At 48.4% G+C, this 27,906-nt stretch overlaps 3 protein-coding genes across 3 annotated transcripts in view; 1 reads left to right on the top strand and 2 right to left on the bottom strand.

Annotated features, from left to right (window-relative positions):
• Positions 1–1,495: 1,495 nt before the first annotated feature.
• On the bottom strand, positions 1,496–14,790 carry LOC149284570 (HAUS augmin-like complex subunit 8). The gene is made up of 8 exons (XM_089496560.1): positions 14,729–14,790; positions 13,969–14,024; positions 7,798–7,872; positions 7,513–7,671; positions 6,341–6,482; positions 3,245–3,386; positions 2,231–2,264; positions 1,496–1,769 (listed from the first exon to the last, which is right to left on the bottom strand). The coding sequence occupies exons 2-8, from the start codon at positions 13,996–13,998 to the stop codon at positions 1,752–1,754; spliced, it is 600 nt and encodes a 199-aa protein (XP_089352686.1). The 5' UTR covers positions 13,999–14,024; positions 14,729–14,790; the 3' UTR covers positions 1,496–1,751.
• A 4,380-nt stretch (positions 14,791–19,170) lies between these two features.
• On the top strand, positions 19,171–25,540 carry LOC149284569 (mpv17-like protein 2). Its single transcript, XM_089496576.1, has 5 exons — positions 19,171–20,067; positions 20,235–20,472; positions 22,750–22,826; positions 22,912–23,040; positions 24,676–25,540. The coding sequence occupies exons 2-5, from the start codon at positions 20,286–20,288 to the stop codon at positions 24,745–24,747; spliced, it is 465 nt and encodes a 154-aa protein (XP_089352702.1). The 5' UTR covers positions 19,171–20,067; positions 20,235–20,285; the 3' UTR covers positions 24,748–25,540.
• LOC149284568 (ras-related protein Rab-3A-like) overlaps positions 25,491–27,906 on the bottom strand; it is a 24,826-nt gene continuing 22,410 nt past the window's right edge. Inside the window, exons 4-5 of the mRNA XM_089496575.1 lie at positions 27,725–27,849; positions 25,491–27,448 (exon numbers count right to left, since the gene is read on the bottom strand). Coding sequence (XP_089352701.1) covers positions 27,258–27,448; positions 27,725–27,849 — 316 coding nt within the window. The 3' untranslated portion in view covers positions 25,491–27,257. The remainder of the gene's footprint in view (positions 27,449–27,724; positions 27,850–27,906) is intronic.

Here is a 27,906-nt window from a genome sequence, read left to right as displayed (position 1 = left end):
AACAGAATTATACAAACATGATGATACTAATAACAGTTATTTAAAATCCCAATAAAGCTATCACTGATGGATTTCTGTTTGGATTTCTTAAATGGCCAACATAAATCTCTCTCTCAATGTCGCTGGTTCAGTCCCCGCCAGCTGCTCCTCTTCGTTGGAGGCCGAAGCTGCATCTGCACGGCAGAATTAATCCAGTTTGACACCACTTTAACGGCCATGGCTCCATGCTAGGCGGTGCTGGGAGTTGTAGTTTGTGGTGGCACCAGGCCAGGAAGGTGAATGTCTCACAAAACTACCCTTCACAGAATTCCAAAGAATACATCCCAGGATTCCATAGCATGGAGCCATGGCAATTAAAGCGGCGCGAAACTGCTTTACTTCTGCAGTGTGGTAGCACCCTACTACTCCCAGAACCAACCAGCTGACATGATAGTCCTGGAAGCCATACCCCCCCCCCCCAAAAAAATAATAATAATAATTTCCCCAAACTCTGAGCTCTATTTAGCTCAGTGGATCTTAACTTTGGAGACAACATGGTGACAGTAGCCCAAACAAGAAACTCGGCCTCCCCAGCTTTATCCCAAAATGTCTTTATCGATTGCATCTGCACTGACTGCAGAAATAAGCCAGTTTGATGCCACTTTAACTGCCAAGGATCAGAGTGTTAAACTAGATATTTCTGCAATATGATGCAGTTGATGATAGGCAGAGTATAAATACCATAAATAAATAAATAAACTAATTGGGACTAATGGTTTGAAGGCTGGGTTTCTTGTTTTCATTGCTGCCAATGTTGTCTCCAAAGTTAATGCAGCCTGACACTGTTTTAACTGCCATGGCTCCACGTTACAGACTCCTGGGCTCTGTTCTTTGTTGTGGCACCAGAGCTCTCTGAGAGAAGGCTAAATAGCTCACAAAACTACACATCTCAGCATTAACAGGGTAGTTAAAGCACTGTCAAAGTGCATTAATTCTGTGGTACAGATGCAGCCCTAGGAAACTCCCCCAAGCCCTGAGAGCAAACCGACCATGCCCTGGCTGCCTTTGGCACTATCATTCTGGACAGAGATGGCTGGCACTCCATGAGGAATATGTGACCTTGAGAGACCTTCTCCAGACTCAGACCTTTCTCCCAGAAGTGGGACTTAAAAGGCAGATTGCACGAAGACTAAAAAGAACATTTGGTCGAATTCAAATATATGGCTGTGTTAGTATGTAAAATAATTATGTAAAGAGCTCTTGTAGTGCCTTTGAGACTCAGCAAAAGAAAGAGGTTGGCAGCATGAGCCTTGGCAATGCGGCTGAGGAAGTAACTGAGGCCCAAATGCACCTGAGGTAGTAGAGTTACGTCTAAGAAAGCTCATGCTGCCAACCTCTTTCTTTCTTTCAGTTAGTCTCAAGAGGTGCTACAAGACCTCTTTTGCTCCCCACTATAGAGTAAGGAACAGGTTATCATCCCTGACTCTTCCCCAAAGAAGGCAGCAGAAACCTGGAATTGATCATGAGGAAAAGTGTTTTAATACAAAAACAATGGCAGGAAAACCTGAAGTGCAAAGTGCTCCTTTTGTGCCTCTTCGTCTCTCAGTGCCTGGTGCCAAGCTGCCCCCAGTTCTTCAGTGCCCTCTTCTGAAGTCTCTCCAGCCATGGCATGTGACGTTGTGCCTCGACCCAGAGGACGATGGCAGCTTCTGTCCGAACGCTGTAGCCTGGCCGAAGGAACAGGAGGGACAGCCCTTCATTCGTGGGAGTCATCAACTCAAGGCTGCTTTCTTTTTTAAAAAAATTAATTTTTTTAATATACTTTATTGTTAAAAAAAGCAATCCAATACAACATACACACCATTATATTCAAACAATACCTTAAGTTCTTACATATACTTAGGAGTGAGGAAGTAACCAACTAATTCAATAGAAAAGGACCAACCTTTATTTTTCCTAATTCTTCTTTCCTTTATATGTGATATATCCTTCATCTTCTACTTAAACCTTCTACTTATGGCCTTCACAAATCTTTCTTCTTCCCTACCTTCATCTACCTTTCTTTCCCTCTTCCCCATTTACTTTAACTCCTCTCTTAAGTCATCCTTAATATCCTCCTCCTACCTTCTCCTACAACCAAGGAAAAGCCGCTTTCAAAAAGGGCCTAATTAAAGTACAGCTGCTTCATGGTCTCCAGATCCACCAAGTCCTCCCCCATTTTTTGATGGTGCAGTGAGGTCTCCTTGCTCACATCTGCAGAGAGGTCCAGCACATCTGCAAAAGTCCTGAGGAAGAGAAAGGGGAAGAATGGGTTGGAACAACTGGGGAAGGAGCAGAAATACCAGCCCCATGACAAGGCTTGGTGAAAAAGTTAAGAATTCCTAGGGAGATCTTTCAACACAGGTTCAATGGGCATCTTGCAGGAGGCCTTTAGTTGTGGATTCCTGGTGTTTGACTAGATGGCCCTTGTGGCTCTTTTCATTTCTAAGATGTTGAGATCCTAACCTAAGGGAAACTCTGAGGTTCATTGAAATCATGTGTCTTCTATTTAAGAGTGGCATTCCACTCCATTCCTGGCTGAAGACACTTTCCCAAAAATGGGGAGAGAAAGGCCAGCCTAAAAGAAGAAGAAAAGCCCTCCTCTTTGTCATCTGAGATCATCCAGCCTCAGAGGGAGAGAAAGGCCAGCCAGCTTCATCAGGCCTCTCTTAAGTAAGAAGAGCAACCCTCCCTCCTATGCCATGGTCCAGGGCTGGGAGAAAGAGAAGAACTGCTGGACATAGGCCCCTTCTCCTTTTGAGTCATGTCTTTGTTAGATTGTAAGCCTGAGGGCAGGGAAATGACTAACTGACTCTCTGCAAGCCTGAAGAGCAGGATATAAATGCATTAAGTTGAACATGGAGGTTCCACACCAGGGTTATCCTTCATGGATCCCTGGCCCAAACCATCTGGGCCTTTGCTAAGGCCACCTTCCCTGAGGCAGTGACATCTGTTCATGGACAAGAGAGAAAGAGGCGAATAGCACCCCAGAGTCTGCCCCAAATGGACTGCCCTGTGGGAAGTGCCCTGAGTGAGCTTATTTAAACTTTGTTTTAAAACAATAAAAAGCAGTATCTGTTGTGCCTTTAGGAAAGACTGTTGTTAGCTATGAGCCATTTTGGAAGAATGCATACTCTGAACAGCAGGATATATACAACTGTCACATCCAAATATAAGACCTGTACACTCCAAAACATCTGTCTTTCTGCTCTGCTTTGCTCAATACCTTGGCAGCTCCGCATCCACTTCAAAGGAGGCCTCTTCCAACTCTTTCACCATGCTTAGTGCTTTGGCATTTCTGGCACTCTGCTCTTGCACGGCTTCGTTCAACGCTTCCTGTGTGGCAGCCAGTTCTTTCTCCAAGTCAGCTACCCAAAGGAAGAGTCAAAAGAGGCAGCCATTAGCAAGGAGTCTGCTCAGTGGCCGTAACACTTAGTGAAGTGACACTACTCTTCCTGCTTGAAACGAGCTTAGGAATAGCAAGTTGCCTACTTTAACATTTCACTCCAAGTGGCCCAGGAGGAGGGAGGGAATCTTACTAAGTGTGTCCAGTTACACTTTTCTTCACTCAGGCCAGGAAAAAAAGGATGGTTGCTTTTATGTAAGTCTTTACTTACTTCTAATGTTTTGTAGCCTACACTGAAAGATTGGGGATGTCTCGTAAATGTTTAGAAACACAGTGTTTTCATCAAGCTGTTGCTAGTTTTATGCAGATTTGCAGAAGTTTCATGTGCTTTGATCATATGGCATACTGGGAAAGAACTGTCCTATTACTACTATTAGCCTCATTTCTATCCTGTCTTTTTCTCAAGATTAGGATTCAAGGTGGCTCCCACATTTAAAAGCTCACTATTAAAAACATAGAAAAAGCTAACGTGAGAACCAAATTAAACTATTAACCATAGTTAAAACATAACATGTTAAAAAAGATTTCAAAGCGCTACACCAGGAAATCTGTTCCTTCTGTGCTGCACATCCCCCTTGCCTTACGTGGGGGATCCGTTCTGGACCCCGCCATGTAAGGCAAATTCCGCCTATGCTCAAGCCCCATTGGAAATAATGGGGTTTGTGTGTGGCGGTGCCACATGGCACGCGCACCCATTCATTTGAATGGGATGCGCTGCCCTTTGTGCCCTGCGCGTGCCCCACGGCTTGAGCGCATACGCTCAAGACTACGTAAAGCGCACCACGTATAACACAGGCACACTGTATTGCTTCCGCTGAGTCTCATCCAGCAGAGCTGTTTAGGGTGGTCAAGAGCTAACTCAACCGTCTCCCACCCTAAACGTATTATTTGAACCAACTAAGGCCTGCTGTGATGCTTTTAATAACTTTTTTACGGATAAAATCTCTTGGATAAGGACTGATCTGGACGCCGGCATTATAGCAGAGATAGGAAGAGAGATATCCAGTGACTCTGTGTGCCTTGTTAGACTGGATCATTTTGAGTTTGTAAATACTGATGAAGTAGACAAGATTCTTGGGTGTGTCAGGAGGACGACATGCCCTCTTGATCCTTGCCCATTATGGTTGACCGCCCAGTGAGGGGATGCAACAAAAACATTACTACAATCTATAATCAATGCATCTCTCAGGAAGGCAAGATTTAATAAATAAATAAAATAAATAAATAAATAAAATTTCCATCACAATTAAAGTAAGCAGTCATTAGACTGCTCTTGAAAAAACCCTCCCTGGATCCCCTGGTGAGAAACAATTATAGACCGGTCTCTCTGTTACCATTTTTGGGCAAGGTGATCAAGAGGGCAGTCGCCTTCCAGCTCCAAGCTGTCTTGGATGAAGCCGATTATCTAGACCCATTTCAAACTGGTTTCAGAGTGGGATACAGAGTTGAGACCGCCATGCTCGCCTTAGTCGATGATCCCTGTCTGGGCATCGACAGGGAAAGTGTGACCCTGCTGGTGCTCTTGGACATCTCAGCAGCATTCGATACCATAGACCATGGTATCCTTCTGGAACGCCTCAGGTAATTAGGTATTGGGGGCACTGTGCTCCAGTGGTTCCATTCCTACCTCTCAGGCAGATTCCAGATGATGATGCTGGAAGACAGCTGCTCTTCCAAGAGAGAGCTGACATCTGACGTCCCTCAGGGCGCCATTCTGTCCTCCATGTTTTTCAACACTTAGACGATGCAGCTGGGAGAGATCATCCAGAGATATGGGGTGCAGTGTCATCAGTACGCTGATGACACCCACATTTATTTCTCTATATCCCCGACTATAGCAGTGACTACAGATGGCATCTCTCCTCTGGATGCCTGTTTTGGATCGGTAATGGGCTGGATGAGGGAAAACAAACTCAGACTGAATCCAAAGAAAACGGAGGTGCTCGCAATAGGTACCCCAAGTCCAGGGATGGAGTTCTGTCATCCAGTCCTGGATGGGGTCACACTTCCCCTAAAGGACAAGGTTTGCAGTTTGGGAGTACTCCTGGAACCATCCTTACAATTGACATTCCAAATAGATGCGACGGTCAGGAGTGCTTGATATCAGCTTCGGTTGATATGCCAACTGTGTCCCTTCCTGGACAGAAAGGGCCTTGAAGCAGTAGTACTTGCACTGGTAATCTCTCGGTTAGATTTCTGCAATGCGCTCTACGCGGGGCTACCCTTGTACCAAATTCGGAAGCTTCATTTGGTTCAAAATGCAGCAGCCAGATTGGTCACCGGAACCTCTAGGTTTGACCATATAATACCAATACTGAATCTCTTCACTGGCTGCCAATTGGTATCTGGTTGCCATACAAGGTGTTGGTTATTACCTTTAAAGCCCTACATGGCTCGGGCCCAAGTTACTTGCGGGAGCGCTTCTCCCTACATAATCTGCGCCGCACTCTCAGAACATCTGGGAAGTTCTTACTAGAATATTATAATACCAGGTTAATGGCAACTTCACATAAGGCATTCACTGCCGTGGCCCCAAGATTATGGAATGACTTACCGGAAGAGATCCGTCTCGTTACTACCTTAGAGGCCTTGAAGAAGGCACTCAAAACGGATCTCTTCCGGTGGGCTTATCCACTGAATTCCATATAAAAAGTTATGACGACTGCTCTTCCTTCACTCTGACTGTTTGCTAATGGACGAGTCGTAATTTTTAGAGAACTAATAGGAATTCTTGATAAATTCAGTGTTAGTATTTTATTGTTGTATTGATTATAAATTGTACTAAGTGTCTTTTAAGGTTGTAATCCCGCCTCGATCCGTGGGAAAGGCAGGAGGTATAAATAAACTATATTATTATTATATTATTATTACTACTACTACAGGCTGGCAGTGAGAAAGCACTGCATTTCTCCATACCAAGGTACTGGTCTTTGTCCCTTCCCGTGTAGATCTCCTTCATAGGCAGCTCATGCCTTGTTGACTCCAGGGCTATGGCAAAGTGCTTGTATTGCTCTCGGAAGTGGACACACTGCTCAGCTATAGGGCCAAGGGCTTTGAGCTAGGGATGAGGGCAAAGGAAAGTCATGGGAGGTCACCCCAAAACCCCAACTGAGCTAGAACCCCTAATAATCATAGAACCATGGATTTGGAGAAGAGCCCAACCCTCTGCAATGCAGGAATACCCAACCAAAGCAGATGTCATCCAGCCTCTGCTTAAAAAGGTCAAACGAAGACTCCAGCACCCTTCGAGGCAGTGTGATCCACTGTCTAACAGCTCTTACGGTCAAGAAGCTCTTCCTAATGTTTAGACAGAATCTCTATCTCACATAAAATTTCCCATAACCCTTTCCATTATCTTCCCAACATACAAGAACCACCAAATTCAGAACATGCTTCTGTAGTCAACCTCTCTTGAAGAAAAATGCCATCGCACATAGTTTCCTTGTTTGTATACTGCATATACTCCCGGAATTCCTCAGTCAGTGGGATACTGGCAGCTGCAGTAAAAACAAAACAAACCTCTTGCAAGGTGTGAATGGAACTGCACTTGCACTACAGCTGCAGTCTCTATGATGTGAAGACTCTAGCTCTGCAGAAATGGGAGGCACTTATGTTGCTCTATTCACTGCATGGATTTATGGTTGTTGCTACTATGTGCCTTCAAGCTTCTTCCGACTTACGGTGATCCTAAAAGATTTGTCTTGGCAAGAATTCTTTGAGGAGTGTGTGTCTGGTGACCCAGCAGGTTGCCATGGTTGAGCACATTTTAACCTTTTTTCAACTGCATTGCATGGATTATATTATCTTTACTGAAAGCTTTTCTTGATTCTCATTTGTTATTGTCAACATCCATCCTCCTGCCTATGGCTTCCTGAGGTACCTTCTGGACAGCTGGCCAATGGCAAATCCCCTGTGAACAAATCTTGCCAAGGAAAACCCCATGATAGATTCACATTAGGGTCACCATTAGTCAGAAATGTGACAAATTGTATTGGCAGGTCATGGTAATACACATGCCTTCCCCCTTGGAATATCCCAGTACTTATGGAAGCAGCATACAAATATTGATGTAAAGCCATATGCCTGACCTGTCTGTCCACAGCTTCATTTAGCTTGCTCTCCTGCTTCAGATGCTCCAGCAAGCACTTCTTTCTCTGAGCTTCTATCTGGAGCCTTTCAGCTTCCTTGGACAGAGTGAGCAGGTTTCTTTCAGCTTCCCCTTCCAGGTGGGCAAGGTTTTTCTCCATCTATTATGGTAAAAGATTTCTAAGTTCAAGGTCACAAAGCCAGGCCACTCAAAAAGTTTTCATTTACTCGCTCGTGTATATATCTTTAAAGGATAACTAAGCAGTTGATGCCTGCAAGCCATTTACCTTGATGGAGGCATAGGTTAACAGCAATGACTGCGAATCCAGCATCTCAATCAGATCTTTGGTATTGGCAGGTGACTGAAAGAAAAAAAGAAGTTTTCCTTCTTAACAGACCTAACGTATGGCCATCATACCCCATAGTCACTGACAACCTTATTTTCCGTCAATTGACCTAGTTATTTTTTGAGGCTGTCCAAGTTGGTGGTCATCAGTGCACATAATCTGGTAGAGAATTCCATAATTGGCAAAAGTCATCCCAAAGACCATGGCCATTTTCCTTAGGTTAGGGAAATGGCTCATGTGTCACACTGCAGAACAGTTGAGAAGCAAGTCAGCATGAAGGAAGCTGCCCAGATCCTATCCACAGTGGAAGCGAGATCCAGAGGCAGCAATGGCATAGCTCTGGACATAGTTCCCATCGTCAACGAATGGCTCACACACAACAACAATTGTGACCTGGCATCACTCACCAAAGTTTGCTTTGTCTCTCTAGAGCCTTTTATGCTGACCTTTGAAATTGCTGTCCTGAAGCAGGTTTTATCTGGAAAGCAGGCAAACAGAGAGGCCCAAACTAAAAGTCATGTTCTCCTACGGTTGGGAGCTGTTAGGCCAGAGCCTCAGATTTCAGTGGGGACAGTGTAGCTCCCACTGTGGCTGCAAGGAATGGTACACTCCCTATTTTGTTTCTTTTACAGAAGAGAGATAAGGTAGCCAAAACTAAGGAGGAAGAGGCCCCTCCCTCCTCAACTGTCATCTCGGCCTCAGAGGGAGCCATCAGGCAGACCCAGTAACATCTTGGACTGCCTGAAGGAAGAGGCCCCTCCCTCCTCATCTGTCATCTCGGCCTCAGAGGGAGAGATCAGGCAGACCCAGCAACATCTTGGACTGCCTGAAGGAAGAGGCCCCTCCCTCCTCATCTGTCATCTCGGCCTCAGAGGGAGAGATCAGGCAGACCCAGCAACATCTTGGACTGCCTGAAGGAAGAGGCCCCTCCCTCCTCATCTGTCATCTCGGCCTCAGAGGGAGAGATCAGGCAGACCCAGCAACATCTTGGACTGCCTGAAGGAAGAGGCCCCTCCCTCCTCAACTGTCATCTCGGCCTCAGAGGGAGCCATCAGGCAGACCAGCAACATCAGGGACTGCCTGAAGGAAGAGGCCCCTCCCTCCTCAACTGTCATCTTGGCCTCAGAGGGAGCCATCAGGCAGACCCAGCAACATCAGGGACTGCCTGAAGGAAGAGGCCCCTCCCTCCTCAACTGTCATCTCGGCCTCAGAGGGAGAGATCAGGCAGACCCAGCAACATCAGGGACTGCCTGAAGGAAGAGGCCCCTCCCTCCTCAACTGTCATCTCGGCCTCAGAGGGAGCCATCAGGCAGACCCAGCAACATCAGGGACTGCCTGAAGGAAGAGGCCCCTCCCTCCTCAACTGTCATCTCGGCCTCAGAGGGAGAGATCAGGCAGACCCAGCAACATCACGGACTGCCTGAAGGAAGAGGCCCCTCCCTCCTGAACTGTCATCTCGGCCTCAGAGGGAGAGATCAGGCAGACCCAGCAACATCATGGACTGCCTGAAGTAAGAGGCCCCTCCCTCCTCAACTGTCATCTCGGCCTCAGAGGGAGCCATCAGGCAGACCCAGCAACATCTTGGACTGCCTGAAGGAAGAGGCCCCTCCCTCCTCAACTGTCATCTCGGCCTCAGAGGGAGCCATCAGGCAGACCCAGCAACATCTTGGACTGCCTGAAGGAAGAGGCCCCTCCCTCCTCAACTGTCATCTTGGCCTCAGAGGGAGCCATCAGGCAGACCAGCAACATCTTGGACTGCCTGAAGGAAGAGGCCCCTCCCTCCTCAACTGTCATCTCGGCCTCAGAGGGAGCCATCAGGCAGACCCAGCAACATCTTGGACTGCCTGAAGGAAGAGGCCCCTCCCTCCTCAACTGTCATCTCGGCCTCAGAGGGAGCCATCAGGCAGACCCAGCAACATCAGGGACTGCCTGAAGGAAGAGGCCCCTCCCTCCTCAACTGTCATCTCGGCCTCAGAGGGAGAGATCAGGCAGACCCAGCAACATCAGGGACTGCCTGAAGGAAGAGGCCCCTCCCTCCTCAACTGTCATCTCGGCCTCAGAGGGAGAGATCAGGCAGACCCAGCAACATCAGGGACTGCCTGAAGGACGAGACTTCTCCCTCCTCAACTGTCATCTCGGCCTCAGAGGGAGCCATCAGGCAGACCAGCAACATCTTGGACTGCCTGAAGGAAGAGGCCCCTCCCTCCTCAACTGTCATCTCGGCCTCAGAGGGAGCCATCAGGCAGACCAGCAACATCTTGGACTGCCTGAAGGAAGAGGCCCCTCCCTCCTCAACTGTCATCTCAGCCTCAGAGGGAGCCATCAGGCAGACCCAGCAACATCAGGGACTGCCTGAAGGAAGAGGCCCCTCCCTCCTCAACTGTCATCTCGGCCTCAGAGGGAGCCATCAGGCAGACCAGCAACATCTTGGACTGCCTGAAGGAAGAGGCTCCTCCCTCTTTAACTGTCATCTCGGCCTCAGAGGGAGCGATCAGGCAGACCCAGCAACATCAGGGACTGCCTGAAGGACGAGACTTCTCCCTCCTTTAACTGTATTTTGTATTGTATTACGATTTTACTGTACACCGCTATGATCATCGCGGAATAGCGGTCTATAAATAAAACATATTATTATTATTATTATTATTATTATTATCTGGATGGCTGCACTTTGCCCACTCCTTAGAGGTTCCTCATAAGCAAGGATCCCTTTGCGGACCTTGCTTCATTTCCTCATCCTGCCAGATTGTGTCCCTTTTGATAGAAGCCTCTATTGCTCCTGAGTGAGCAGGCCAACAACATTTTACTTAGTTATCTTATTTACAGCCACACATTAATACAATGCATCTAAAACAGTCTGAAATACTAAAAATTAAAAAAGCATTAAAGTCAACCCACTTAAAAGGATTAACTTAAAACAAGAATACATTAAAATGTTTCAGTTGTTCTATCCCAACCAATTAAAACCTGAAGGAGTATTTGAATCAGAATGTCTTTGCCTGTCAGTGAAAGGGATGCAGGGAGGGGGCCAACCAATCCTCTCTTGCCAGAGAGCTGCAGTCCAGGAGCAGCCACCAAGAAGGCCCTGTTTCCCAGGTCCTTGCCAGCCACAATGATGGTGGTGGTGAACAGAGAGAAAACCCTCTCCCAAAGATCTTGAAACTTGGATAGGGTCGTAAAGGGAGATACAATCTTTTAGACAGTCTGAACCTAAGCTGAATATAGTAGCCAAAATGGTTGACAAGCTGCCTTAAGAAACAGGCAGCCTTTTGCTAAAGAGTAAAGCTTGAAAAGGCTAATAACAACTGCCAGAGGTTTTCTAGTCAGATGGCCAAGGAACGTTATGGAAGTTCTGCTAAGAAGCACTACATTTTCCACATAACAGAGCCAGGAGGAGCCCTGAGCACTGTAGGCTGTCATTTGGATCACTTTCTTCATCCAGATCTAGAAGTGCTCAACCACTTCTAGCCAGGGCCACAAACGACGCTGTTGCCCAGAATGTTTTCTGGAATCATAGGCCTGTTACAGACTGCCAAAATAAAGCTGCTTTGGGTCTCTTTGGAGGTATGCTGTTTAAATGATGCATGGGTCCTAAGAGTCCGGAGGTCGCGCCAAAGCCACGCTCCATTCCTAAGCACTGGAGTGCAGCTTTGGTGCAGCTTCTGGATTCTTAAGATGCATGCATAATTTAAACAGCATATCTCCAAAGAGACCCGAAGCAGCTTTATTTTGGCAGTCTGTAACAGGCCATAGAGTTGGAAGAGACCCCAAAGATCATCCAGTCTAACTCCCTTTTGCCATGCAGAGAGAGCAACGAAAGCATTCCCGGTGACACACGGCCATCCAACCTCTGTTTCAAAACAGCCTCCAAAGAAGGAGACTTCGGGCCCAAACATACAGGCGAAAATAAAGATGCTTCATGTCACTTTGGAGGTATGCTGTTGAAAGGATGCATGCGTCCTAAGAGGCCAAAGCTGCGCCAAAGCCATGCTTCGGTGCTAAGGACTAGAGCACAGCATTGGCGCAGTTTCTGGCCTCTTAAGATGTGTGTGTCATTGAAACAGCATACCTCCAAAGTGACCCGAACCAGTTGTATTTTGGGCTGTCTGTTCAGGCCCTTTACCACACTCTGAGGCAGCAGCAACGTCTTCCATTGCTGAACAACGTTAACCATCAGGGAGGTCTTCCCAATGTTTAGGTGGAATCTCTGTGTAGTGAAATTAGGAAGCCTCCCTTAGAAATCCTTATCAAGAAATGCAGGTTAAATGAAAAAAGCAGCAATGAGCTCAGTGAAGACTAAACCCACCTGCTGAAGTTTTACATTTCTGAAACTGAACGGATGAACTTTTGGAAGAGGCAACCTGTTCCACACCTTTGAGCAAGGACAAGCTGGTCTCTGAGGCAGACTGCAAATTAAACACACACACACACAGAATAAGATAGCAGCTCCCTGCTACAAGACCACTGTGGAGATTTAGGATGTGGGAAAGATGCATGCGAGGGCATGTGTGAACACACTCCTGTGATCAGCCAATGCACATCGGAGTCTTGCCTCCCAATCCAGAGCATATCAACATGAGAGAAAGCTCCTCTGGTTTCAGTAGGTCTTACTTTGCAAGGAGAAAGAAGGGGAAGTTTAGCCCTCATAATTACCTTTCCCAGTCTTATGAACTACTCTCTCTCTCTCTCTCTCTCTCTCTCTCTCTCTCTCTCTCTCTGTGTGTGTGTGTGTGTGTGTGTGTATACACACTCATGTATACGTCTAGAAATTTAGGACAAAAGATTGACCCCAAAAACCTGAGCTGACTTATCCATGGGTCAATTTAAGTACTGTATCTTAACTCTTATTTAAAAGAAGGAACCATCTCATGGTGAAAAGCAAAAGTATAATATGTGAAGCACTGACCTCCTCTACTCTCTCATCCATCCAGTCTAAAGAGTGAGCAGTTATGTCTGATGGAGTTTAATAAGTTCTTTGGCATTGTTTTGCTTTGCTTCATCCTTTAGATCTTTGCTATGCGCCCCTAAATTTTACACTCGACTTATCGATAGGTCATAGCAAGATCCATAGCTCGACTCAGGCTTGCATCCTTCCGAGGTCACTAAAATGAGTACCCAGACTGTTGGGGGCAAATTAGCTTACTTGCTAATTAGCTTACTTGCTGTTCACTGCTATGATCTTTGGAATAGCGGTATATAAATAAAACAAATTATTAATTATTATTAATTATCCATAATTTTGGCTCCAAAACTTACCCTCGACTTATTCATGAGGTCGACTTAGAGTCAAGTATATACGGTAATACAAATTCATTTCTCTTTGCATTCTCTATTCAAAATCTAACAAAAAAGATAACACTGGCACCAACTCATCCCCCTCTCATTTCCTGATCCCCCTTTTTTGGGGGTGAATAAGAAGCCCCCAAAATCTGTACTCTTTGAGGCTAGCAACCACTTTTTACTTTCCTCCAGTCCTATTATATAACCCTCAGAAAGTATCTATGGTTCTCTAAGCAAAGCATAAAAGGAAGGAAACCCCTGCCTGTATGTTTCAATTAGAAGAGAAAAGGGGGCTGCCTAGAGGGAAAAAGGAGTCTCCTCTGCATTCCTGGATGTAATTCGGTTCATGCAGAAGCAGAAAACAAACCAAGGTCTGACTTGTGAGCAATATTGGCTCATAGCTCATAAGAACAGAGAGGTGACTCTCTGCAGGGTTAAAACGCACTGCAGAAATAATCCAGCGTGAGGCTGCTTTCACTGCCCTGGCTCAATGCTAGGGAATTCTGGGAACTGTGGTTTTGTGAGGCATTTAGCCTTCTCTGTTAGAGAGCTCTGGTGACACAATAAACTACAATTCCCAGGATCCGCTAGCACTGAGCCAAGGCAGTTAAAGCAGTCTCAGGCTGGATTATTTCTGCAGGGTGTTTGGGTCCGAAGTCACTCCTATGACAGAACAGCTTAACTCTCTGGTCTTCAGACTTACATGACATTAACAATGCGGTTGCTCCCTTTTAAAAAGGCAAATGGCCAGCTTTTCTTATGCCCAAGGCCTTACAGTTGTTAAGGACAACAGGGAAACAGGAAACAAATGATTCCAAATCTGGGCCTCACCTTCATCCTGGTTTTCTTCTCATAGTCCATGTATCTGGACGGCACGACTCTCCCCCCTAAAGACAACAAACAAACAAAGAAACAGACACAGCCAGAATGAAATGAAAAGAAAGAGAGATGGAAGACTGAGGCAAATGGCCAATGAATCCCTTATTTAGCCAAGTGGCTTTTCTAAGAGGCAAATGGACACCTTGCGGAAGGAAGGAAGGAAGGAAGGAAGGAAGGAAGGCAATTTGGTTAAAGGCCAGGACTTCTTGGTGTGGAAATGCTCCCTTTCAGTCTCAGCAATGAAGTGCATTAAGGCGGTTTAATGGGTTAATTTAATTACTTTAGAACAAAAATGTAATTAAAATTATGTTTAATTTAGTTTAATTGCGGGAGGAAGGGCATTCCCTGAAAAGTGTGCAGACATTTTCCTTGCCAGGTTTAGCTTTGAAGCACATTAAGGCGCATCCACACTGGAGAAATAACCCAGTTTGGAACCGCTTTAACTGCCTTGGCTCAAGGCTATGGAATTCTGGGAGTTGGAGTTTGTTGTGGGCCCAGAGCGGAGCAGAGCTCCAACTCCCAGAGTTCCATAGCCTTGAGCCAGAAAAAGAGTTAAAGCGGTGCCAAACCGGGTTATTTCCCAGTGTGGATGTAATGGGGGCCATTTTCATCCCTCTCTGGAAGCCGCCTTGGGTCCTCCCCTGGAGAAAGGCGGCATGCAAAGGAATCCAGTGATAAAGAAGGCTCAAACAAAAGGACCAATGCTGCTCACCTCTCTGCTTGGGCCGTGCCCCGGGCTCCGCCTCAGGCCCGACGGCCTTCCTAAGGAGAGAAAAGGGCGAGAAAAGTGAGCGACAGACCCCGAAGGCCTCTCCCTGCCTCCTTCCTTTCCTTCCATCTCTGCAGCCTCCCTCACCCGCGAAGATGAGCCTTTCCCGCCATCTTCTTCAAACAAAGCCACGGACGCCAGTGCGCATGCGCGCGGGACTAAAATAGGTCACGCAACTACCGAAAAGGCCGGAAGCGGAGTGGCTAGAGAGTCCCACTTCCGGTCTGGTTCATTCCCCTCACTTCGCCGCTTCCCTCGCCACGCATGCGCAGGCCCCACTTTTCCTTTGCCTCGTTTAACCGCCATGAATTCCAAAATATTGTATTATTCCATAGCCTTGAGCCAGACAACATGTTAAAACGGTGCCAAACCGGGTTATTTCTCCAGTGTGGATGCAGCCTATGTTAACATTTTAGATTATTTGGGTTAATAATGGCCTGACCATCATGGGAGTTGTAGTCCAGTTCCACTTCCTCCTCGGCGGCTGCCATGACAACACGTGACCCCCCTGGCCCCGCCCACCCGCCAACAGAACCTTCAACGTCCCTCTGGAAGCCTCCTTGGCGGCGGTAGAAGGAGCACGTTTCGCTGCCCTAGCGGAAGGGAGGGCAGAGGTGAGAGGTCAGGGGTCAAGCAGCTGGGAGGGGGAGAGGGCTCAGGGCGCCCCTGAACATGTGCAGAATGCCGTTCCTTTCTGCGGGGCCAGAACCCCATCTCTGCTGGACATGAAGGAGAGTCAGTGACACTCTCTCAGCCTCACAGAGAGCCATGGCATGCATCCTCAGGGCATCCTCAAAGGATGGCCAGCCTCCTCTGGACCAAGGAGGCCTCAAGGCCTAAGGGACACATTGTAAGCCGCCTTGAGAGCCTTGGCTGGAGAGCGAGCGGGGTCATCCTCATCATCCTCATCATCCTCATGATCATGATGTATTGATAGCCTGGGGCCCAATCACAAGGAATCCGGGCAGTTACAGCAATAAGGAGACAGAGAAGAGTGCAATCCAATCCAAAAGACAAAGGAAAGAGAGCACCGTCACTTACAGAACTCACAGGGGCATCAATCAATATTACAACTATTAGTATTCGTATTAGTATATCTGGCCAAGGACTGGACTCTACTGGTCTGTCATAATAATAATAATAATAATAATAATAGGTTTTATTTATATACCGCCCAATCACTGGGAATCCGAGCGGTTTACAATAGAGGGGATAACCGACAGTTCCCTGCCCACAGGCTTACAATCTAAAAGACACGACACAAAAGGAGAAGGGAATGGTGAGGGGGGAGGGAATCAGGTCCAGCATTCTTCTCTCCCTCTGAGGCCTGGACAAAGGCAGATGGACCGGAGGGAGGGCTCTTCTTCTTCAGGCTAGCCCTTGATGGCACTGGGCCAGCCTTCTCTCTCCCTCAGAGGCTGAAAGATGATAGTTAGAGATGGAGGAGCCTCTTTCTTCAGGCTAGCCCCTGATGGAACTGGGCCAGCCTACTCTCTCCCTTACAGGCCGAAAGATGACAGTTAGGGAGGGAGGAGCCTCTTTCTTCAGGCTAGCCCCTGATGGAACTGGGCCAGCCTTCTCTCTCCCTCAGAGGCCGATAGATGACAGTTAGGGAGGGAGGAGCCTCTTTCTTCAGGCCAGCCCCTGATGGTACTGGGCCAGCCTTCTCTCTCCCTCAGAGGCCGAAAGATGACAGTTAGGGAGGAAGGAGCCTCTTTCTTCAGGCCAGCCCCTGATGGTACTGGGCCAGCCTTCTCTCTCCCTCAGAGGCCGAAAGATGACAGTTAGGGAGGAATGAGCCTCTTTCTTCAGGCCAGCCCCTGATGGTACTGGGCCAGCCTTCTCTCTCCCTCAGAGGCCGAAAGATGACAGTTAGGGAGGGAGGAGCCTCTTTCTTCAGGCCAGCCCCTGATGGTACTGGGCCAGCCTTCTCTCTCCCTCAGAGGCCGAAAGATGACAGTTAGGGAGGGAGGAGCCTCTTTCTTCAGGCCAGCCCCTGATGGTACTGGGCCAGCCTTCTCTCTCTCTCAGAGGCCGAAAGATGACAGTTAGGGAGGGAGGAGCCTCTTTCTTCAGGCCAGCCCCTGATGGAACTGGGCCAGCCTACTCTCTCCCTTACAGGCCGAAAGATGACAGTTAGGGAGGGAGGAGCCTATTTCTTCAGGCTAGCCCCTGATGGAACTGGGCCAGCCTTCTCTCTCCCTCAGAGGCCGAAAGATGACAGTTAGGGAGGGAGGAGCCTCTTTCTTCAGGCCAGCCCCTGATGGTACTGGGCCAGCCTTCTCTCTCCCTCAGAGGCCGAAAGATGACAGTTAGGGAGGGAGGAGCCTCTTTCTTCAGGCTAGCCCCTGATGGAACTGGGCCAGCCTACTCTCTCCCTTACAGGCCAAAAGATGACAGGGAGAGAGGAGCCTCTTTCTTCAGGCCAGCTCCTGATGGTACTGGGCCAGCCTTCTCTCTCCCTCAGAGGCCGAAAGATGACTGTTGGGGAGGGAGGAGCCTCTTTCTTCAGGCCAGCCCTTGATGGAACTGGGCCAGCCTTCTCTCTCCCTCAGAGGCCGAAAGATGACAGTTAGGGAGGGAGGAGCCTCTTTCTTCAGGCTAGCCCCTGATGGAACTGGGCCAGCCTTCTCTCTCCCTCAGAGGCCGAAAGATGACAGTTAGGGAAGGAGGAGCCTCTTTCTTCAGGCTAGCCCCTGATGGTACTGGGCCAGCCTTCTCTCTCCCTCAGAGGCCGAAAGATGACAGTTAGGGAGGGAGGAGCCTCTTTCTTCAGGCTAGCCCCTGATGGAACTGGGCCAGCCTACTCTCTTCCTTACAGGCCGAAAGATGACAGTTAGGGAGGGAGGAGCCTCTTTCTTCAGGCTAGCCCCTGATGGTACTGGGCCAGCCTTCTCTCTCCCTCAGAGGCCGAAAGATGACAGTTAGGGAGGGAGGAGCCTCTTTCTTCAGGCCAGCCCCTGATGGTACTGGGCCAGCCTTCTCTCTCCCTCAGAGGCCGAAAGATGACAGTTAGGGAGGGAGGAGCCTCTTTCTTCAGGCTAGCCCCTGATGGTACTGGGCCAGCCTTCTCTCTCCCTCAGAGGCCGAAAGATGACAGTTAGGGAGGGAGGAGCCTCTTTCTTCAGGCTAGCCCCTGATGGAACTGGGCCAGCCTTCTCTCTCCCTCAGAGGCCGAAAGATGACAGTTAGGGAGGGAGGAGCCTCTTTCTTCAGGCTAGCCCCTGATGGTACTGGGCCAGCCTTCTCTCTCCCTCAGAGGCCGAAAGATGACAGTTAGGGAGGGAGGAGCCTCTTTCTTCAGGCTAGCCCCTGATGGAACTGGGCCAGCCTTCTCTCTCCCTCAGAGGCCGAAAGATGACAGTTATGGGGGGGAGCCTCTATCTTCAGGCTAGCCCCGATGGAACTGGGCCAGCCTACTCTCTCCCTTACAGGCCGAAAGATGACAGTTAGGGAGGGAGGAGCCTCTTTCTCCAGGCCAGCCCCTGATGGAACTGGGCCAGCCTTCTCTCTCCCTCAGAGGCCGAAAGATGACAGTTAGGGAGGAGGAGCCTCTTTCTTCAGGCTAGCCCCTGATGGAACCGGGCCAGCCTTCTCTCTCCCTCAGAGGCCGAAAGATGACAGTTAGGGAGGGAGAAGCCTCTTTCTTCAGGCCAGCCCCTGATGGAACTGGGCCAGCCTTCTCTCTCCCTCAGAGGCTGAAAGATGACAGTTAGGGAGGAAGGAGCCTCTTTCTTCAGGCCAGCCCCTGATGGTACTGGGCCAGCCTTCTCTCTCCCTCAGAGGCCGAAAGATGACAGTTAGGGAGGGAGGAGCCTCTTTCTTCAGGCCAGCCCCTGATGGTACTGGGCCAGCCTTCTCTCTCCCTCAGAGGCCAAAAGATGACAGTTGGGGAGGGAGGAGCCTCTTTCTTCAGGCCAGCCCCTGATGGTACTGGGACAGCTTTCTCTCTCCCTCAGAGGCCGAAAGATGACAGTTAGGGAGGGAGGAGCCTCTTTCTTCAGGCCAGCCCCTGATGGTACTGGGCCAGCCTTCTCTCTCCCTCAGAGGCCGAAAGATGACAGTTAGGGAGGAGGAGCCTCTTTCTTCAGGCCAGCCCCTGATGGAACTGGGCCAGCCTTCTCTCTCCCTCAGAGGCCGAAAGATGACAGTTAGGGAGGAGGAGCCTCTTTCTTCAGGCCAGCCCCTGATGGTACTGGGCCAGCCTTCTCTCTCCCTCAGAGGCCGAAAGATGACTGTTGGGGAGGGAGGAGCCTCTTTCTTCAGGCCAGCCCCTGATGGTACTGGGCCAGCCTTCTCTCTCCCTCAGAGGCCGAAAGATGACAGTTGGGGAGGGAGGAAACTAATGGGGAAGAAGGAACGGTAATGCATAGGTCATAGCTAGGGTTCCGTTTTAGCTGCTCTGGCATCCTGGGATTTGCAGTTTAGAAACAGAGTCACAGGATCCTAGACTTGGAAGAGGCCCAAAAAAGGGCCCTGATCCATTCCAGCCCCTTTATTCTGCCCTGCAGGAACTCCCCGTCAAAGCATCCCCATTGAGAGATGGCCTCTGCTTAAAAACAGCCTCCAAGGAAGGAGACTCCGCTGCAATCTCCGAGGAAGGAATGTGTTCCTCTGTCAAAAAGCCCTTACTCTCAGGAAGTCCCTCCTAATGTTAAGCTGGAATCTCTTTTCCTGGAGCTTGCATCCATTGCTCCATTGTGTCCTGTTCTCTGGAGCAGCAGAAGACAAGCTTGCGCCTTCCTCAAACAGGGCTATCGTATAAATACTATTACATAGAGGGTTTCTCTTCGCTGGGTGACTACAGACTTGTCCCTCCCCAGGAAGCAGCAAAGATTAGAAAGTTAATTTTTAGTAAGGTATTAATTCCTATTACTCGTTATGACCCTAAAATAGAATAGAATCTTTCATTATGTCCATAAACCATCAGTCATTATGACACTGAAAAAGTAACTTGCTGCTGCCTGTTGCTATTCTCTTAGTCACTTTGTTTTGAAGGAGGGAAAAAACCTTAGGATTGGGAACAAAATGTAGATTGAAAAATCCATCAAACTGTCTGTAAAAATGTACCCAGAAACCACTGGTGAGACTCATAAAGTTGCTTGGCTCTTTCCTGTGATGTTTTTTTGAAAAAGTGACTCCCAAAAGCGAACAGGGACCATTAGTGCTGCTTGTAAGACATGGTTTCCAGAGCTCTGTTTGGCTTCCACTCATCTTCATCTGGGAGTGAGAAAGACAGGCCCAGCTCCATCAGGCCTCGCTGTGAATTACTGTGACTTACGGTATGTCGCTCTGTTTTATCTTAATGTATTGTATTTACTTTATTGTATTCTCTATGTATTTTTATTGCTGCCACCCGCCCAGATTCCTTATGATTGGGTGGGCTATAAATAAATTATTATTATTATTATCATTATCACCTCTCTTTGGTTCTCTCTTTGTTGCTCAGGCTCTTGTAGTGCCTGGAGGCAAACCAGCCTGAGCATCCGCCAGCTGGGTGATGCTGGCCCGAGGCAGGCAGCTCTTTGTGGGGGTCTCTGCCTACTGCAAGCCACTTTTCCATGGCTGCCTCCTCCTGGTCACCAACACGGTCAGCTGCGGGCGGCTGCTGGCTGCAGGGGACACGCTCCGGCAAGCCTGGGAGATGAGGAAGGACCCCAAACACAAGCAGGATCTGGCCCGCACAGGTAAGTCTGCGTTCCAAAATGGCTTCTTCCACCACTCTGCCCCTACTGCTTTTGCAAATCCACCAGTGGCTTCATGGTCTAGTGTGGGGATTGTGCCTTGGGGCTGGTACTGTATCTCTCAGGTAGAGAGGCCTTGTAGGTGGCAGCCCCTGCTTGAGGAATACCCCCAGAGCCCCAAGATACTCACCTGGGGCCAACGTGGGTGATCTTTTCAGGGCCAGTACAATGCCATTTTTATCCCCCCACGTATTTTTAGGAACTGCTTTCAGTGCTTAGTGCTTTCGCACATCTGCGCTCATACCTTTGCTGCTGGTTTTAGTTTGGTTTTGTATGCTGAGATGTTTTGTTTTATGCCGCCAGGTATAATCAAGGCTTTATATCTTGCTTTCTCCGTCACAGTTTTATCATTACGGTTGTATGTTAGAGCGATAGCAGGGAATACGCCGCCCAAACAATCCTGATCAGGGGAACGTTAAAAAGTGTAGCTACTAGCCACAGAACAATCCGGAACACACGAGTGCGATTTATTTTATCATGAGTCCTGTTTTGGGAGAAAGGCAGCATATAAATAAAGTAAATTGGCATGGCAGGGGGTTGGATTTGATGGCCCTTGAGGTCTTTTCCAACTCTGTGATTCCAAATTATAATAAATACATAATACCCTGCTTGGCCCTGTCTGTTTTTGGAAACTGAGCCTGGTTAGTTCCTGAATGGGAGACTTGTCCCAGGAAGAATCCCTAGTCCTGATGAACTGCTGGAGCCACAGCAGCCACCAGTCAAATCTGGCAATGCTGCGCTCGGATGGAGCGCACTCCAAGGGCTTCTCCCCACCTTCCTCTCTCTTGGTGTGTAAATGAGTTGCTCCACCACGGAGCAAGAGGCCTTCCTCAGGGACCAAAGTCCATAGCTGATCTGGAAACTGGCGAGGAAGACGTGGAGGCATTTCTTACAAACAGGCCTTCAGATAGGATGCATTTCTCATGTTTGCCATTTCTATGCCTTCCACTGGAAAACAGGGAGCCAAGATAAAGGAATCCACCAGCACCTTTGAGACTTGTTTATTTGCAGCATGAGCCTCCACAGGCCAAAGCTCATTCTATAATAAATCAGCTTCAAAGGTGTACCTTCATTCCTCCACCTTTTCACTTGCTGAAACACATTAATGTGGCTATTTCTTTGAAAACGACATGCTTTCTATTAAAATAGAGGTTCTTAGAGCTGCCCACAATGAGAAAAATACTGCATGTAGCGAATATGGAAGGACAAGTGTAATTGAAAAGAAATCTCTGGATGCCAAAAGCATTGATTTGAATAAAAAGGTATTTGCTGCTTGCTCTTAGAAGGAAAGTAAGGGGGGCATACTAGCCTTCCTTGTTTATTCAGTCATTGACCAGTATAAAACACGATAAATAAAATGATAACAAAATAATAATTGTACAGTACAATTATTAGAACAGGATTCAAGGAACAAACATTAGAGTCCAACTCCAGCAGCTATCATTAGTTGTCACCAGCCAGTTGGGGATGCATTTTGCACATAATATAACAGAATTTTGCTACCTTAAGTGCATCATTTGGGTCCTGATTGTCCAATTGATATCATAAATAAAAGGTATCAGTATGTCCAGGATATTTGATTAAAAGAGGGGCAATCACCTATTTATCCATAAACTAGAAGCGGTTTTGCTTATCCCTGCTTCCCTTCTCAGTAGGGCATTTGGAACTCAGTGAGCAACCTGGAATATGCTCCTCAAGAACTTTGTTTGAACTCTTTCAAGGGCAGTTATACTAATGTAAGGTCCCAATTGGGCCCCGTATAACAGTTGTGTCCATACTTTGGCCATAAAAAGTTTAATGGCCTGCAGGAAGCCACTGTGGAGGATGCTTCACAGCAGCTGGCCTAGGCTTACCCTGCCATAGAGAGATCTGACCATTGATAGTAGTATCAATGTGGATTTATCTGAAAAGAAATGACACTCCTCGTAAGAAAGCTGCCACATTAGAGTAAAATTGCTGGTTTATCAAGCCTTGTTGTCTCAGCACTCACTAGCAGCTCCAGGGTTTTAGTTTTTTCAGCCCTTCCTGGAGATGCAACAGACTGACACTGTTATTTCCTGTGGGCAAAGTGGGAACTGGCCCCTGAGCAACAGCCCCCCCCCCCCCCATATTCCAGAGCTCCCTGTGGAGAGTTGGCTCTTCCTTCTTGAAGCCTGGCCTTCTGGGGCAAAGATCTGTACACAGCCCTTCCTGTCGCCTCCTTTTGCTCTCTGCCTGCAGGGATGGGGACTATGGAAGGGCAGACTCTGGAGCACAGCTGGCAGGAGCTGGAGGACAATTTTTGGGAGTTCTACAAGGTGGGTCTTCTCTCCCCTTGAGTCACCCTGGTTCTTGGTTCCCTTTTGTGCCACCAGAGCGGCTGACCTAGTTTCCGTTCCCCAGATGGACTGGTGTGTGTGGCCGCCGGCCCAGCTGGTCAACTTCCTGTTCCTGTCCCCCAAGTACCGTGTGATCTACATGAACGTCATCACTCTTGGCTGGGACACCTACCTGTCATACCTGAAGCATCGGGTGAGTGCAGCCACGAGGGATAACTTCAGGGAGGAATTTGTGCCTTAGACTGTGGTGCAGGAGTAGGGTGGCTTATTCCCGCTTTATCTGGAGACAATGAACCAGAATTGTTGACTGGACCAGGCACAGAATTGGAAGGGCCACCCAGTCCAACCCTCTGCCAGACAGTAATACACAACCACAGGAGTCCTGAAATATGTCCATCCGATCTTTAAAAACTCCCAAAGATGGAGAGTCCACCCCTCTCCAAGGCAGTCCATTGCACTGTTGAAGAGCTCATACAATCAAAAATTTGCCCTGCTCTGACATGGAATCATAGAATTGTTGGAAGGGACTGCAGGTGCCATCCACTCCAGCCCCTTGCCAAACAAAATACATGTTGTTGTGTGCCTTCAAGTTGTTTGGAACTTATGGCGACCCTAAGGTGAACCTATCATGGGTTTTTCTGGGGCTGAGAGTGGCTGACCCAAGGTCGCTCAGTGGGTTTCCATGCCACATAGGGGATTTCAACCCTGGTCTCCAAAGTTGTAGTCAAATGCTCAAAGCACTACACGTTAGCTCTCTAACCACACAATTACAGCACTCCCAAGAGATGCCCATCCAATCTCTGTTTACAGACCTCCAGAGGAGAATCCAACACTCCAAAGCAGTCCATTCCATTCTTGAACAGCTCTTATCGTAAAAGTTCTTCCTCGTGTTTTTGTGGATTCTCTGCTCTGTCTGTCTCTCTGTCCATTGTTCAACGATGGTCCTTGCTCTCTATGGAGGGAAAGGTTATTTGGTCTAGACCTCCTCCCTGTTAAAGGGGCTAGAGTTCTTCTTTCTCCATCTCCCTCCCTGATCACCCCTTAATCCAGATCTGTGGATGTGGAGGAAACCGCTGAGGACACTGTAGGGTGCTCTGGACAGCAGAAGGCCCAGAGATGCCTTTTTCCTTTCCTGAAAGACAGGTGCTCTCCATACACACACCTCTCAATTGGGAACACAACCAGGGCAAGGCAGTGCCTCCATTCTCTTGGTATTTTTGGGTAAGGCTAACTGGCAATAGCAATTAAGTATTCAGGGGCTGGGGGAGGCAATGGCCAAAAAACCAGTGATGATGAGATTTCTCCCTGTGGAGAGGCAAGGAACAGATTCCTTGCTCTGCTCTGCAGACAAGGGGAGACACAAAATGGACATGGGGGTGTATCTCTAATAGTGTTTGAGGGAGAGAGGCTTGGGGCTAACCACAGGACTATTACAGCTCACTGCCACTCAAAGAAGCCCCATTCTCACTGCTCTGGCAAGCTACCCTTGGGCAGTTAAGTTGGTTGCCTCCCTCTGAGCAGCAGGGACAACAATTCAGGCAGACTTGGGAGTTGAATCTCAGCAAAATAGAGAGACACATCATCTCCCCACAACTCTCTCCACCCCCTTCTCACTGCACTTAAACTCCATACCAGCCATTATCACATTTCCTCCTTTGGAGTTGACTCATCCCCATCCTCGAATACCAGAAGGAAAACTAAAAATGGAAGCAACCTTGATCGGCACACTTAGTTGCAACCAGGCAGCCGGATACGCTGCCAACTTGGGTTAAAAGTTGCTGCCTGGATCTTGCCTCTTAGCTTCCATTTTCTTCCTCTTTCTCTTTAGCCTAAACATCTGTCCCTCAGCCTGGAGGAAGATTCCAAACCTTGCAGTGCTGAAATCCCAACATCTGGATGAGGAGTGTCAACGGGTCTGTATGGATGGAAGGAGGACTTGTTTGGGTTCTGACACCAACTCTTCTGTGTCTTTGGGAACTTTGCGCCCTTTACAAAAAGTATTTGAATGTCTAGGCAGGAACTTATCGCTGTAATGAGCAATCTGCCCGACTGGAATCTAGCAGATAAGGGAAACCAAAGGAATGCTGCCTCTTCTATCCTTCAGCCCCGGGCAGGACCTGTATGGGAGAAGCAGATCTTATGGAGGAAGAATAGACTCCCTCTGGACCAGTGATGAACATGTGATGAATCAGGTGCTGACATCCAAACTGAGATCCTATCCCTCCTAATTTATTTGCCTTGTTGTTTTTTTTTTGGGGGGGGGGGGGAAGTATGCCAAATCATTGATTTTTCCTAATTAAAGAGAAACAGTAATCAACTTACTACAGTCCAAGGAGAGAAACTGATTTCTGACTCTCCCATGAGTGTGTGTGAGTGAGGGGGGAATTAACATATATACTTGACTGTAAGTCGAAGGCAGGTTTTCGGGGCCCAAATCATAGATTTTGATGTGACCTGTGGATAAGTCGAGGGTAAAACCTAGGGGCCTGTAACAAAGGATGTAAAGGATGGAGCAAAGAAAAATGCCAAAGAACTTACAAAATTCCAGCAGGTATAACTGTCCTCACAGTAAAGGTTGGATGGATAAGAGAGTGGGGTGTGTGTTGGTGCTTATTTTAGGTACTCCAAGGAGGAATTATGCTCTTGCTTTTCACCAGGGGATGGCTTTTATTTTGATAAAGAGTTAAAGTACAGTACTTAATGGATTACTTACTTTAATGGATAAGTCCACTCAGGTTTTTTGGGTCAGCGTTTTGACTAAAATTTCTAGACTTGCACATGTGTAGATTTACACACAGTTGTCCCTATTCTGGAGATGGGGCACAGCACAAGGGCAGGAATGGTTGGGATGTGTTGGAACCAAGAGCCAGGTGTCCAGAACTTTGTTTCACAGCTCTGGGAATGGCAAGATCAAACCAAGACCCCTCTTCCTGCTCCAGCAGATGGATCAGGAATGGTGGGGTGCCATGTGTTTGCCACCAGGGATGATACCTTTAAAAAAACAACAACATAAAAACATCACAAGCCACGGCACAGCAATGAGAGGTCCACAGGCACATCACAGCCTACTTCTATTTACAGGGGTCAGGAGTGAACATCTTAGTCTTCCCCTCTCTCTTTTCTGTACTCTGAGGAAGACGGGAAGGAGGATCAAGCAAGCCTCGGAGATCTTTTATACAACCAAGAGTGGGAAAGGGCAGAGTTGTCCTCTTGGGTGGAACAACTAGAAGATACTTCCCTGGGAGGGCGGGGGGACCAAGTTAGGGAGGACACAATTGCACGCGTCTGCCACAGCCACTCTAACCACCAAGGTCCAAGAAACCCAAGCATAACATGACCTGTGCCATCTCAGACTAGATGTGTAGTTTCACATATATCACAAACAACATGCCAGTACCAGTCCACACAGAACTCCAAGTCTGCCCTTCTCTGTGAAACACACTTTGTACACACAGAGATGTTGAATGGGTTGGGGCAAGTAAAATAAAACCCAATATTGTGTGCCTCTGCTTGCGGAGAAAAGTGGTATGGCCAGGCACAGGCTTCAGTCTTTGCCAAACCTGCAAAAACGAGACCTTCAAATCCACAAGAGTGGCTGTGGGGAGAAGTCGCTTGGAACCAAAGGGTGTCCCCCCTGGGGGAAAATACCTATCATGTCTCTGTGTGTCAGATGGCGAAGGCGGTGGTGGCAATCGCCAGGCGCAAGCTAAAAGATACAAGGTTCAAATGCTGACTTAGCAGAATTAGGGACCATCTCCCGCTTTGGACCAGGCACTCAACTCAGGGGAGGAATTATCATCTGGAACATCTTGCCTGGAGCCAAGATGACCCAAAAGAGACAGAGGGAAGGAAAGGGGACAGGAACTTTCCATGTCACAGGTACTCCTGCCTGTGAAAACACAAACATTGCCCTGACAGCCAGAGGTGGTCCAGAGCGGGTTGGGACGCTCAAAGAGAGGAGGAAGAGGTAGAGAAAGTCAGACATATAAACAGAGGGGAAGTATAAATATATAAATAAATACATAAATAAATACGTGAATAAAAGCATAAAGCCACGAGGGGCTGCTAAAATTCCTGCTCTACCTCTCCTTCCACCTCCATCCAAACAAAATCTCCCTGGGGCTCAAAAGGCAGGTGGGAACATATTGCCCCCACCCAAAGATTGAAGGGAGCGACGTTTAGGATTCCAAGAAGGCTGGACACACTCCGGGTCTGAGTCCCCTCCCCCCCGAACGCCAAGGGAGAAGGAAGAGGATGGGGCTGGATGTGGGAGTGGGTGGTGAGGACGGGGGAGCAAAAGCTGCCAAGGATCGGGGGCACGAGGCAGGCAGGGGTGGGGTGGGTGGGTGGACGGGGGGGGGGGGTCCCAGGAAAATTTAGGGAAGGGTGGAGTTTCCACACTCAAGTCTCTTAGCAGGCACAATCCTGGTGTGGAGGGGCTTGCTGGTCAGTCAGCTGGGGGCCCTGCTTGGCACCGGTCACTGCCAAGTCAGCTGCATCCAAGGACTCTGACATCTTCTCGCAGATGATGTCCACCAGGCGCTCAAAGGTTTGCTTCACGTTGATGTTGTCCTTGGCGCTGGCCTCGAAGAACTCGAACCCTGGAGAAAGAGGAGAAGAGAAGGCTTAAGGACTGGAACTGCACCAGAAGGGGAGGAAGAAGAGAAAACCATCCCAGGCAAGGAGGCTGTGGGCACAGCAGCGCTGGTAGGTCAGCTGGGGACCCTGCTTGGCGCTCAAGCTAGCCACCAGCCAAAAATGCTCCTGGGAAGCCTGTGAGCCTATTGAAAATCCTGAAATGCATTAATCTTGCATTAAGTCCCCTTTTGCAGCCCACACAAGAGGCCCTTCCCCCCAAAACCATGCTGGTCACTCACCCAGGTGTTCAGCAAGCTGGCGGCCCCTTTCCGACGATACCACCCGCTCATCTTCCATGTCACACTTGTTGCCCACCAACAGCACCTGGGCGTTGTCCCAAGAGTAGGTCTTGATCTGGGTCGACCTAGAGAAAGATGGGAAAGAGATGGGAAGAGGACATCACATTGCCTTGGGTCTTCCA

This window comes from Sceloporus occidentalis, unplaced genomic scaffold (genome assembly GCF_023333645.1).
Source record: "Sceloporus occidentalis isolate IW3139 unplaced genomic scaffold, rSceOcc1.0.p SCAF_91, whole genome shotgun sequence".
Taxonomy (NCBI): Eukaryota; Metazoa; Chordata; class Lepidosauria; order Squamata; family Phrynosomatidae; genus Sceloporus; species Sceloporus occidentalis.
Note: the sequence above shows the minus strand (reverse complement) of the source record. Positions and strands in the feature narration are given on the sequence as shown.